The sequence below is a fragment of the Nannobrachium achirus genome (genome assembly GCF_963921795.1).
Source record: "Nannobrachium achirus genome assembly, chromosome: 22".
Lineage (NCBI taxonomy): Eukaryota > Metazoa > Chordata > Actinopteri > Myctophiformes > Myctophidae > Nannobrachium > Nannobrachium achirus.
Window position 1 is genome coordinate 37,908,870 of NC_137829.1, and position 14,106 is coordinate 37,922,975.

General features: G+C 42.1%; 3 protein-coding genes across 3 annotated transcripts in view; 1 reads left to right on the plus strand and 2 right to left on the minus strand.

The window, feature by feature from the left end:
• Positions 1-1,915, plus strand: part of epb41l5 (erythrocyte membrane protein band 4.1 like 5) — a 95,702-nt gene extending 93,787 nt beyond the window's left edge. Inside the window, exon 28 of the mRNA XM_080752886.1 lies at positions 1,037-1,915. Coding sequence (XP_080609012.1) covers positions 1,037-1,109 — 73 coding nt within the window. The 3' untranslated portion in view covers positions 1,110-1,915. The remainder of the gene's footprint in view (positions 1-1,036) is intronic.
• Positions 1,916-8,023: 6,108 nt separating this feature from the next.
• LOC308307967 (putative ATP-dependent RNA helicase ddx6) lies at positions 8,024-9,439 on the minus strand (the record flags this gene model as incomplete). The annotated part of the gene is made up of 1 exon (XM_080753311.1): positions 8,024-9,439. The coding sequence occupies one exon, from the start codon at positions 9,437-9,439 to the stop codon at positions 8,024-8,026; it is 1,416 nt and encodes a 471-aa protein (XP_080609437.1).
• A 2,098-nt stretch (positions 9,440-11,537) lies between these two features.
• Positions 11,538-13,670, minus strand: LOC308307621 (diacylglycerol kinase delta-like; the record flags this gene model as incomplete). The annotated part of the gene is made up of 2 exons (XM_080752887.1): positions 11,538-13,065; positions 13,645-13,670. 2 exons carry the CDS (start codon positions 13,668-13,670, stop codon positions 11,538-11,540), a joined length of 1,554 nt encoding a protein of 517 aa, XP_080609013.1.
• Positions 13,671-14,106: the final 436 nt, after the last annotated feature.

The window sequence follows — 14,106 nt, forward strand, 5'->3', positions numbered from 1 at the left end:
TAGCTTTAATCTAACCCAACAGGGATCATATTGTTGTAGAATGTAGTACTAGTACTATCCACTAGAGTGTGCCCAACGATAATCTCCTAGAGTCTGGACTAGCGAGTGGACAGCAGTAGACCCATAATGGCGGCGCCCATTGGCGGCCATTATGTCTCCCGGTCCGCCGAACGGGAGCTATAAAACACGATCCGAACGTCGTGCGCACGCCATTTACACTTGTTTTTGCTCTTGAGTGACCAATCTGTCAGTCCAGCCATTTTTTTCCGAATGAAAATCGGTCTAAATATGGTAAAGTTTGATAAGAAAAACGTCAACATTCAATGCTGTAAAAAGGCCCATTCTATGTTATGGCCGAACGACTTCCGGGTTACGTCATCGATGATGTCACTTCCTTCGAATATGTAACTTTAGACTAAAATTAAGCTAGAAAGGTCATTTATAGCTCAAAAAATGTCAAAAAAATACCAAAATGATCAGAAAATGATCCCCAATGCGACGTTTGGCGATCTGGCTGCCTCACCCTCCTCAAAATGGCGATGGAAGGCGATTTGGCTGGCTAAGAGTTAAGTATGCCTGGTTGTCATTTATTGTCAGTTATCCACACCCACAGTGTTGGGTGAATGGTAAAAGGGGAGGGGATGATTATATGATGTAATTTTATCTGCGTTTTTGGATCGGCACTTTTGACCCACAAGGTGTCAGCCTCCAGGAAGAAACCCCAAATACAAAGGGAATACATAATTGTTCATAACAACCACACCAGGGGGTCTAATGAAGTACTGTCAACCTCCTGACCTAGACACATGAAAACCAGAAAAAGTGCAAAACTATGGCACCCCCTCTTTAAAGAAGAGATTTAAAGGCCCTGTCTGGTGACTGACTATCGCCTCATTCAAATGAACCACTGCCTTGATAATCCTGGTAGTTAGTCAAGTTGGGGGAGTTGACCATAGTACCTGCTTGTGTTCGTTGCTGTCTTATATCCAGTAAACGTCTTTGTCCCGTCCTGTCCTTCCGTCCCTCTGTCCTGCAGCGGTGTGGCTCAGCAGCAGCCGGCCTCGGAAGACGGAGCCAAGTCCAGAGGTCTTCTGACCACTGAGCTCTGAGGAGACGACACCTTCACCACCCCCCCCAACACAGAAAGATGAGAGCAACCCTCCCAGAAAAGAACACACCTAACGTGTTATTCCAGTGGCCTTAGATTGTCAGAGTGTAGTCCAACTACACGAAACAAGTCTCCCCAAGGGTTGAAAAAAGAAAACTAAACGAAAACTTTGGATTATGGCCTCTGTCAATCTTCATTCCACTGTGGATAAAAACCCCAAACCTCCTCCTCATCTCTCTTTTGGAATGGTGAAGACTCTTCAGAAATAACTTTCCCCCCCACTCTTGTTTTTATTGTGTTTTTATTATGTTTTATTGCTGATAATACGTTCCACTGGATCTCTGCTACTCTGAGCGTTTCCTTGTGTGTACAACAAGCACCTGCCACACTGCTTTTAGACACACTGGACATTGAACACCTTAGGAAAGACTGAGGGAATGGCCGGCGATAGAAGGATCACAGGTCAATGCTAAGACCTGCTCGCTTCCTCTGAATACTCTTGACATGAGGGTCACTTGTGGGAGTGCAATGTAAAATCCTAAGTGTTCAATTAAGTCCAAGAGTGTTCAAATGGAACTAAATGGGCCCATGCGGGTCCAATTTGTCCATTTGTAACTCCAAGAGTATACGAATGGATAAAAGAACTTTACTGTGTGGTGTCATACATTCCATGTCGTACACTACATACATTTATTTTATTATGTTTTACACACTGAATAATACACACACATACATATACAGTAGGTAATTCCCTCTGAAACTAGAAGTGACTGCAGCCACTGGATGTGAACTATGTTTTATTTTTTATTTTTTTACATTTGTCTCTTGAAATATCACTGGATTAACACCACAACACTGGACCGTGAACTGGACAGCAACTGCTTTATCTTCTACTGACATTTTTACACATGTTTTTTGTACCATGTTATGATTTGGGTTTGAGTTCATCCATTAGGGTACTAATGAAACTCAACAGATTTCCACACACTTGGACATTGTGCCGACATCACTTTGATTAGGTTTGCTCAAGAAGGTCTATCGAAGACCCAGAACTTACGTAAAGGGAAGTCTGTGTAAAATGTCAATATGTGGAAATAATTTAAATTCATTGGGTCTTTTTCATTTTTCCAGCACCTTAGCAAAGATTGAGCCAGGTGAGTGGTGATTTTTCTTCTTTATTGTCACTGGCATCTCGATGAATTGAGCTGCTTCTGTAGTTCCATAGTGTCATGTTGTCTTTAGACCATTGGTTCCCAAGCACTGGGTTGGGACTCATTTGTGGGTCACAGACCAATATTGATGGGTCACGACTCGAATAAAAATAAAAATTTCTTTTCATACATTTAAAGAAATCTTTCAAAAGATTTTCTTTTAATATTAAGAAATATATACTTTTATACATTTGAAAACAAGCAAATCCACACAATTCCATAAATAAAAAATATATATAATTACAAAGTAGTAAAAATAGCCGATCTACAAGCTTGCAACGCGGCGCCAAGCGACACATTGTGTGCTTGTAGATCTGCTATTTTCCCGGGGCAAACATCTGATTTCCCTTTTGGGTCTCGACCCGGAAAGTTTGGGAACCACTGCTTTGGACCAGTGCTTCTCAAAGGGGGTTCCAGGTAGGGTTTCGATTCGGAACCGGTTCCAACATTGAGGAACCGGAATCGGTTCCATCACATCACAACCGGTTTGATCATGATCACTGTCCGACCTGGTATGTGGACTTCACGTCTGCTATACAACACAAACTTTTTAATTTCAATGACCACCATAACTCTGAGAAGGGGCCAATGGACTTGTACATTCTCAGTAACAGACTTCTAAGGGTCTATTTGGAACCCCCTATAGGAATCATTAAAGGGAACCGTTTAGGATTCAGACCATTAAAAGGGAACCGCTAAGGGACTGGAATAGTTAAAATTGGACCCCAACCTTAGTTTCAGGGACCCTCCGGGTTCCTTGAGGGGGTTCCAGAAGTAAGCCATTTAGCTATGGAACGCTGACAGTTATGGGGGTCCTTGAAATTTAAATAGTTTGAGAACCACTGCTTTAGACTGCCTGTGAGTCAATGGCGGTTTAAGCTGTGGCTCAAGTGACTGCACATACAGTATGAAAAGTAGGATGCAGCCAGGAATGCCTGGGTTTTGAGCCACAGGAATCTAGCAGTTGTGTCTAAAAGAAAAAGAAAAAAATGTATGTCCGTTCTCACTGTTAATGTAAATGTTAACATTTTATTTCGTAATAATTGAGCTAAGCAACATTTTAATGTCTGCATTTTTTAGGGTTAATGTGATTCCTTGCATTATGTCAGACCACAACAATCAATCAATCAATCAATCCAAGAAAATGGACATGATTTATCTTCATCTTGATGCATTCTGGTATTCAAACACTGTAGAAACTACTACTACCTGCCTTACTTAGATGAATGTATTATAATCGCCTAATCCAAGAATGCTGGAGATGCCACTCTGGGGTCATATCACGAGGATTTTTAAATCTGCTTTTTATTACCTCAACCTATGCTATGAATGACGACGATTTCAAACTGGAGAAACTCGCTGTCTGAGAAGTTGCAGTAGCAGATCGACAAGCTCAAAAAGCGTTGGTTTGTACCGCGTTCCGAGCTTGTATATCTGATCATTTTGTTTGACACTGTCGTATGATCAAGTAGGGCACTAATTTACAAAAAAACTGTTGAAATATGGAAACGACAACAATATGCACATGGTACACTGTAGTTTCTCCAAGGGAATGAACGCCCACCATAACACAGTCTATTACAAACCTTCGGGTCTTTGTTAGCAGTTCAATTTCCCCCCATCTTGATTCTACTGGTATTACTGCTCCCCTTTATCACCATGTCAACTCAGCTGTCATAATTCACAATACTTTTCAGCGTAATTTGTTAAAGTGCTATACAGTATGACAGACATATTTTAGATATCCATGTTAATGTATTGTCAGTATTTTCTTCTTATTGTTTTCTTTAATGACGGCAGTATTGTGCATCTACATGCTGAGGAAAATGTCAATGCTGATGTATATTGTATTACAGTTGGGGAGTGGAGTAACTTCCTCCTGAGTATATCGGCTTTCTAAGCTAGCTGGAAAGACTTTTTAAGAGTCGCATCTGTCTTTGTTTTTGTGATGTCCCGAATGCAATTTTATGAGGTTTTATTTTATTTTCTTCTCTGGAATATTTAACCACCACTTGGCTACTGCTTTGTTAGCAAATAATTCCACTTTTGTATTCACTTTATTGTCAAATGGATTTGCCTGGCAAGAACGTTAAATGTGAGTTGGCCTACAGTAGTTTTACACAACCGTCTGTTCTGTAAACTAAGCTTGTCTGGGATATGAATTGAAGTATAACTGTTGTACCTGCATCTTCGTGACTGAGCAGTCTGTGAACTCGACATTTTACTTTTTTAAAGCACTCTATCCTCTTTTTTTCTTTTTTTTTACACTCGATCCAAGTTGATTTCGTAGAGTAAAAATACTTAAGTAACAAGTAAGTGCAATTCTTTTGTTGTAGCTCTTGAAATGTTTTAACGTATATTCCTAATTTCTTGCAAGAGCAACCGTTCATCCAGCCGACTATCCAACTATTTAAAACGACAAACCTCACCTCAAAACAGAATTCACATTCACTTCCTATTTAGTCGAATGCAAAACGGATTACGGAAAATACTAGTTCTGTGGTGTCCTCGTTAGGGATGGGACGATAAGAAAATGATGTCACGATTATTATAAAATAATTGCGATTAAAAATATTGCGATATTCAAAATATGCTTAAAACCAAACCACTTGAAACCCCAGAATCCTGTTCTAGGGGGAACATTCACCCAAAATAGACAATCTACAAGCTCACAATGTGTTGCGAGCTTGAAGATTTATTTTTGGTGAATCGATTTGTGTAGAAATAAGTTATTGTGCTCTTTACAGATCCATTTGATCAAGTATAGGGGGTTTAAGTGGTACTGAATTTGCAGCTCGATAAAACCTAGTCTATCGCTGTGTATGACGTAAAATCAAATTAAAATACATTAAAATATCCACGTTACAATTATTGTGAGCGAGTTTTTTTTTCTGCGATAAACAATAATAAATGATTATCGTCCCTTCCCTGGTCATTATATAGGACAGGGGTCTTCAACAGGGGGTCCGGGACCTCTAAGGGTCCTAAGAATTACTAGGCCTACAGGGGGTCCTTCAAATCTTTGTGTGATAGAAACCTTTTTTGTCCTTTTTATATTAACCACTTGAACCCTAAAGTCCATATTCTGAGAACTTTAGCCAAAAATAGCAGATCTACAAGCGCTCAATGCCTCGCACTGCAGGTGTTGTGAGCTTGTAGATCAGCTATTTTTGGCAAAGAGCTTTGGTGTAGAGTGGAAAAAAGAGCACACTAAGTACAGAGTGAAAGGTCAAGTTTATTTAGTATTGACGGTTCAAGTGGTTACATATCTGATAACACAAATTGATATGAATCCAAAATACACTGATGATTGTGCTGTCAAACAATGAAACTTGAAACTATATGGAATCTGGGGGTCCCTGCTTCATCTCTCTCTCAGCTAAGGGGTCCTTGGCCTGAAAACGTTGAACACCCCTGATATAGGAGTTCCATCGATAATAATGAGTAGAGGCTGACAGTAGCCAGAGTGATTTGTACTGGTAACAATCACTGATTCAGTGCTGTTGACACTATGACCTAATAAAGCTGATTAGACTACACAAGCAGTCTGTCACTGATTGAAATAGTCACACCCGAAACAATGTCTTTGACATCACAGCTTAGTCCTAGCTTCAGTATATTGATATTAATTGAACCTTCCCGGATCACATGAATGGATTGTGTTTTATTGCATATTTTTAGGGAAATTTGTTTTGCTCGGGTCAATGCATACATTCAGGAAAATGCATGCACCAGTCAACATGACTGGTGTCTTGCACGCGCACAAGACACCAGTCATGTTGCCATACCTTAGCTTTTTCTGAACTGATGCCGCTGGTGTGTGTATGCACACGTGTGCGGGGGGCACTAGCACGCAAGTCCAGTTGGACCAGGTGAGGTGGATCAGGTATTGGGGGGAAGGGGGTTGTTTTTAAGGAGCTTAATGGCAGAGGGGTGAAACTGGACTGCCCCTTGCCTTCTTGAATTTAGAGGCACCATATCTCCTAGGGCAAGACCTTGAAGCAGGTGCTGAGGTAATGAGTTGGGTCTCTATCTCATGATCTTTCCTGCTTTCTTCACTGTCCTCTGGTCATAGAGATTTCTTCTCTAGCGTAGCCTACAACAGCTACCATCAACACAGACATCTCAACTACAGTGTACTTACTGTATTTACTGTCCGACAATGTGTAGAATGTATTCCAGTAACCTTTTTTTACAATGTAAGTTCATTAAGTATGGGGGGGGGGGGGGGGGGGATCTCCATCGTTAACAAAGTTTTATGTCTAATCCAAAAAAAAAAAAAGGATTATTAACAGATTATTAAACGCAATCCTACCCATGGGGTCCAGACTGTTGCCTGCTGCTATTGTTATCCCAGATGTCATTTCAAGAGGCAATCTCAATCTCTCAGTATAGTTCTACTAACTGCAGATTTGTTCAAATAACATTGTATTCATTCAAATAAGTTCTGGATTGCAGTTGTAAAATGCATATGGTGAACTTCCAGATTAATTCTAACACACACACAAAAGAAAGCCTGCATGGGTGGAAATATACATTTTAATAAACTAGAAAGATGCAATTCTGGGAAATTGTGAGTGTGGTTGCCTTTTCTTTTCAATTAAGGAGTTAATTTATAGAGTAACTTTTAGCCGATGAGGAAGCAGCATAAAGGTGACCTTACAAGAATGCTGCCTCCTGAGTCCTAATTGGCTAAAAGTCACTCTGTAAACTCGGAACAGATAGTTGTGTTGCCCTATAGGCAAGCACACATTAGCTTAAGGAAATAATAGTATAGCTTATACAAGGCATACAGGTGTTTCCACACAACTATCAGATTAATGTCCATATAGCCTACTGTAGGTGAAAGGTAGGACGGGGGGGGGGGGGGGGACATTTCTGTTGGAGGCTAGCCACCTACAGTAGTAGCCTACAAGGTTTTGTAGATGTAGGACTGTTATGTCTGTCCGAGGCTTATCTTTTTTTATGTTCTTTGAACTATATTCATAATTTTATGGCAGTCAGCCCAAATTTAGATTTATGATAATCATGGAGGTCATAGGTGACAGACATCACAAAAGGCTCACATGAAATCTGAGATAATCAGCTTTGTTAGACCCCATCTTCCTTTCGTCAAACTACAGGAATATTATAAGGACAAAGACAGCAATCCTTGTGAGTCAAGGTGGGATGGGCTGCAGAGTTCTTCTCAGGAACGTTTAGTGTTCTAGTATTGACAGTGAAAGGGTTCGGGCAATTCCTATTAGAAGCACAAGCTTCTCTTCTCTCCAGACAGCTCTCTCCAGACAGCTCTCTTGGTGAAGGGAAAAATAATCCAGCCAAGGGAAGCCAGCAGTTCCGCTGCTTCCCTTCACTCTGAGTGCTGACTGAGTGATGTCTTCAGGACGTACAATAGTGGTGCAGCAAAACAGCCCCAAAAAAGAATATGCATTCCTTGTGGTGGAACTAAAAAACAAACAAGTAGACATATGGAAGCTACAGTATACAATGTATACTATTCATTAACAAGACAGGGTTTAATAAAGGCATGAGACCAATGTTGATCTTGGACTTCATGTGGCCAGTCTTTGACATCAATCATCTATGATATATCTATGACATAGATATGACTCCATGTTTGGGTACGGTTTGATCCTGATCAGACCGCCATTGACCTCCGTTTTAACATTTTAATTAAAGCAAATATTTCTGATCTGCTCAGGTACTATGCCACATATAAACTCTTGTCAATGATGCGGGGGATGGGTTCGATGGCTGTTCCTAGCTGCTCCTCAATACCCTTGAGGTTGAAGCGGTCGTTATAAGTGATCAGGTTGATGGCAAGACCCAAATGTCCGAAACGGCCAGATCGGCCGATGCGATGAAGGTACGTTTCCCCAAGCTTGGGAAAGTCAAAGTTAATGACAACGTTGACAGATTGAATGTCGATTCCTCTTGTGAAGAGGTCAGTACAGACAAGATTCCGGCACCGGCCATTTCGAAAGTCATGGAACACTCGGTTGCGGTGCTCCTGTCTCATTTTTGAATGAATGTAGTAACACGAGTAGCCCAGCTGGGAGATCTTCTTGGCCAAGAGCTCTACTCTGTGAGAGGAGTTGCAGAAGATAATGGACTGGTTTATCTGGAGCTTGGCGAACAAGGTGTTAAGGCAATGAACCTTTTGCTTTTCAGTCACGTAGACGTAATATTGAGTTATCCCTTTCAGGGTAAGCTCCTCCATCAAGTTAATCTCATAGGGTTTATGCAAATGAGAATTCATGAACCTCTCCACACTGATGGGGAAAGTTGCAGAGTAAAGCAGAATCTGCCTCTGTTTAGGCAGGAAGCGCAACATGTCCTCCATCATCACCACAAAGTCCTGAGACAGGAGCTTGTCTGCCTCATCCAAGATGATCATTTGCACCTGGTTGACTTTGGCCACTCCCTTCTTGATCAGGTCTAAAATCCTCCCAGGGGTGGCGATGACCACATGTATGGTTTTGTCAAGTCTCATAATGTCATCACGTAGGTTGGTTCCACCTGTGGTTGCCATGACCTTCACCCCACCCATATGTTTGCTGACCTGGATACAGATTTGGCTCACCTGCAGAGCCAGTTCTCTGGTAGGCACAATGACCAGAGCCTGTATGCAGTCTTTCTTCAGGTCAATGTGTTCAAGCAAGGGAATAAGGTAGGCTCCGCTCTTCCCTGTGCCATTCTTGGCTCTGGCCAAGATGTCCCTTCCTGACAGTGCAATGGGAATGCTCTCCTCCTGGATTGGGGATGGTTCTTCCCAGCCCATCTCAAAGATTCCCATAAGAAGCTCCCTCTTTAAGCAGAAATCTTCAAATTCACTGCCTTTAGTCGCAGTCACATCAGAGGTTTTAATTCTTGTGTCCTTTAGGCGGAGTTTCAAATGTTTCTTCCAGTCATCTCTAGGCTTGATGACTGTGTTAGCTGTGGGGGCTGGCTGGCAGTTACCATTGTTGATTATGCTGGAGCCCTTTATTTGTTGTAGTTGCTGGTGTTGTGGGCCTCTTCCTCCATCTCTGCCTAGTACTCCAACAGGCTTAATGGCAAACTGACCATTCTGATTGGACACGCTCCAATTCACTGGGTTCTCTGTTCTGGCGGTGCTCATATTTACAGAGAGGTTTCTATAGTGTCTAATTGAAAGTAAGTCCAGTCCTTGGGAATTGTGTTTATCTAGCTAATAGTATCCAAGTACTGGCTTGTCTTGTTTAGCTTAGAGCTACCTTGTACCTCCCTTCCAGTTTGAATAGGTGAATGTAACTTCTTTAGCTGACTACAAGGTCTCTGGAACAAAAACTTAACTTAAAGACTATATCATCAATGACGTCACATGACATCATCAACAATGTCACTTCTTGGCATCATTGCTGATGTCACTAAAGCCAAAACAACTGAAGGGAATTTCATTATCTCTGCCACGCCAAGGCAGAGATCTATCGATAAATGTGTGTAATCTCTGTGTTCATGTCAAGGTGTGGGTTTGTCCATACTGTATGTGTTATAATATAATGTCCATGTATTAATCACAGTGTTTACTTATTTATATCCATAATATATTTTTCCCTTAAGAAACCTGCTCTATTGACACGTTTCTCACACATGTAAAGTCTTTGCTAAATAGTTACTATATCGATCTTAAATCATTGAATCGAATCGTATCGTATCGCCATGAATGAACCAATATCGTCCATGTATCATATCGTCAACCATGTATCGTGATGCGTATCGTATGATTGTTCAAATGTATCGTTACACCCCTAGTAACGAGACATTGTTGATTATGCTCGATATTGTTTGTTCACCATTGTATTTTTTTCAGAGTTGGTGTGAACTCTTCCATCCACTTGACGATATCTAAAACTACTTTTATAGTTATAGTTATTAGACTGCACTCTGTCGAGGTGCCAACTTGCGTCTTGTGCAGTTGTGGCCATATATGGCTTACTTGTGCGCCAGCAGAGAGCGCAAGTACTGTGATCTGTGTTGTCTGTATGTGGGTGGGCAAGTTGGCACTCTGTCAAGGAGCCAACTTGTGACGTGTTATTTATATCAGGTCACACTTGTTGGTTGTGATGTCACCCAGAATGCTGCTCCCTCATTGGTTATAGGTCCTGCCTTTGTATTGTCGTACTTGCTAGTTCTGCTGGCGCAAGTAATAATGAAGTGGTTAAAATCTAAATGAATAATTATTAATGGGTTAAAGGATGTGTAAGCACGTCTTTTGTCCTTACATCTCATTAGTCCTAATTTGGTTAGGGTTAGGTTGTAGGGTTAGGTTTAGGCATAGTTTTACTGAGGTTAGGGTTAGGTTTAGGTTTAGGCACAGTTTTACTGAGGTTAGGTTTAGGCATAGTATCTTCACCAGGTTAACATTCACTAAATTCAGACTAATGGGATGCAGGAACAAAGAAATGTCGGACTAATTAATCATTGCTGTGTTTGTATTTCTTGTGTTTGTTACCCATCTCCTCACCAGTCCCTAATGGATCCTCACCCCAGGCTGCTCACATCCAGAGATCACCAATTTATAAACTGGATAAATACCCGTATGCAGCCTTATATATACCTTGATATTATGATGTCACCTTTTGCCCCTCTCTGATTGGCTACAGTTGTACATGTGGCCCGTGATTGGCTACAAAGGAAGAAAGAGGGCATGGAGTTATTTAACTCACCAGCTGGAGCTGTGCCCTGGCCGCCATATAGTAAATTCACCCTCTCACTCTCACTCATTTCACCTGACAACAAAGGTTATTCATTTTGTCATGTCCCCCAGTCACTTTATTAATTCTAGAGCTATGAAATCTGTGTTCTAGATCTATACTTTCTATGTGCTTTAGTTCTATATTTTTATGAATTCTGAATGATTTTGTCTGGAGGGCCAAATTGGCATGTGAAGCTTGACCAATCCTCAATTGGTCAAGCATGCACGGGACAGACAAAGCCACACCTTGGAAGCGGCTTTCACCGCTTCAAAAAACAAAACAAAAAAACATTAACAGTTTTCGGGGGCCAGCATCCATAGCTTTAGAGCTAGCGTTGACAGCATGATACTTGGCCACCTCACCAGTATTTATCAGTGCTCATGCAGCCTATCCAAATGAAACAGGGCGACCTGACCTCAAGACTGGGAAGGGAGGGATGTTTGCAGGTGGGAACATTCACATCTCTGTGTCTTTCCACGGCTCAAGAATGCTCTCAAACACTCAGACTCTGGTGAGGGTCTGAGTTTGGTTCTTGTGGATGATTTGAATACATCCTGGAGGTTGAAGCCATCCCTCCCCATCTACCTGCACAGGAACACTTTCATCTCCGAGGATAGTAATCTTTACCGTAGAACACTGTGCGATGCGGTGATGAGTATTGCTGCTAACTCTGGACCATGCTTTGGCCAAATGCATGATGCCAAACACAGCAACCACTTCCAACACCTTGTCATCAGACGATGGAGCAGCGAATGTATCATTCTTCTTTGTTCCTCCCCAGAAGTTGGTCCCTCCAGCGTAGCTGGAAATGTTCATAACTACAATACCCTGTAGACTGGGCAACGGGATGGGACAACCATCACACTCTAGCAGGACCCTCTGTTCCAGGTTCCTGTAGGTTCTTCGTAGCAGTTCACCGAAAGACAGAATCCCATACCACATCTTGTTCTTAGTACGACTCCTGCATTTATCTGGGTGTTTATCTCTCTTGTTGTTGAAGTCCAGAGCGATTTTAGCATCCAGGCCAATTCCAAAGTAGTTATTCATCACAAACTTCTCCGTATAACATGATTCCATGTTTTCAGTTCTGCAGTCTTCTGTAACCACAGAGGCCGAGTGTTGCTGTGGAAACGTGGTCTCGTATACCATGATACTCCACCTGTCTAACATCTTGATGCTAGCTCTCTCAAGTTTCTTTAGTATCTGAGGTACTTGTTTGTCATCATCGCAGGCTGAACCCCATCCCAGAACCCTTGCCAAGTCATTCCCTGTTCCCAATGGCAACACACCCAGCTGGCACTGTTTGCTCAATGTTAGTGCGTCTATCTCGGACATCACCCAACTGGCACTTCCATCACCGCCACACACCAAAATGCTAAACTTATCAAACTTCTGAAACAGACGCAGACCTAGGTTTGGTCCTCCATTCGCCAGATCAAACACTTGAGCAGGATTCATCAGCTGCTTGAAACGTCTGAGGAACTTCACTCCATGGTTGCCTCCACTCTTAGAGCTGACAAACACTAGGAGAGGAGGACTGGTACTGGACGGAAGGCCGGATACCTTCCAGAAACCCTCAGAGTCAATACTGCTGAGTGCAGTTGGTGGGATAACGTAGACTTTACAACGCCCCAGAGGACACTTGGACGACAGCTGCTCCTTACAACGAGTGTGTACCATAGCTTTACACCAGATACATCTCCAGTCTTGCAATCTGAGGACACTGCCACATGTTTTATCACAGATGGTGCATTTAGCATGGATGGGCAGGTTCCCCTCTAACCACTGATGAGGCATGGAGATCCCCTCCTCATCCTCGACAATGTCTTTGCCTATGGATGCCATCGTGGTCCATTTACAGTTGCTGGTCGCATGGACAGAACAGCGTTTATGAGCCTTGAACTTGCACACTTCACAGGAGAGTCCATGTGAGGTGACTCCAGACATAGCTTCTCTACAGACATTACAGTATGTTAGTCTAGTGTGACAACGAGCATACCAGTTATGCATCCCACTGAAATGGTCCATACTGTACTCAATTTGTTCATTAAATTACATTACCATCCAGAAATGCATTTAAAATAAATAAATAAATGCCTAAAGTCTACTAAAGGTAAACATCAATTTCCAAACTAATGGGGCATAGGATTTATGCCAGACCTGTTGCTCTGTCAGCTGTATGTAACTTGTGTACATGTGTCTCTATTGTTGTCCGTCTGGCTGTCCATGTGTCCACGCATGCATGCGTTCTTGTTGTGATCTTCCTAAAGGGTAGACCAATTTGGAGTGGACCTCACGGTTAGATCCTTGTAGTTGCATGCACTGCTTGGTCGCAGAAAAATCCAATACAGAGATTCAAGGAAATGGATGTACGCACACCAGATCACCTATCAAAACAGAACAGCATGGAAATAACAGGTGGAAATATTTATATAGGTAATGACCCATTGACATCACACTGACATCACTGTGTGATTTCATAATCTCATATCCACCACCTGCCAATCCACCAAATCACCGGGGTGTCAATATGACATCATAGTGACGTCCCATCACACAACAGAGTGCACATTTGTCCATACTATTCACAATGTCCATACTCTCACACCTACGTTGCACCGCCGATATGTCCATATACGGAGATCTCCATATATCAGTCATTGTCCCTTTTATTCCCATATATGGAGACCCCTGATGTCAACGATCTCTATCTGTTAAGCTGTTTGCACACTGCTGCGTTTTTCGGGCCGAATATCGGAGTGAATTTCGGAGCACGCAAATAAAAAATCAACCTCACGTTATGTCAGTCACGTTTGCACACTGCCGTCCGTTTCGCGCACCACTCGGTCCCTTGCTCTCTCTATCTCTCTCTCTCTCTCCTAGCCCTGAAAAACGCATTTCGCAACGAAAAACGCAGCAGTGTGCAACCACCTTTAGTCCTTGTCCCTTTTATGGCCATATGGAGATATTTCTATCTGTCAGTCCTTGTCCATTTTATGCCCATATATGGAGATCCCTGATGTCATCAGTATATACTCGCTGGGCATGCTCTCTTTTGTGCCCATATATG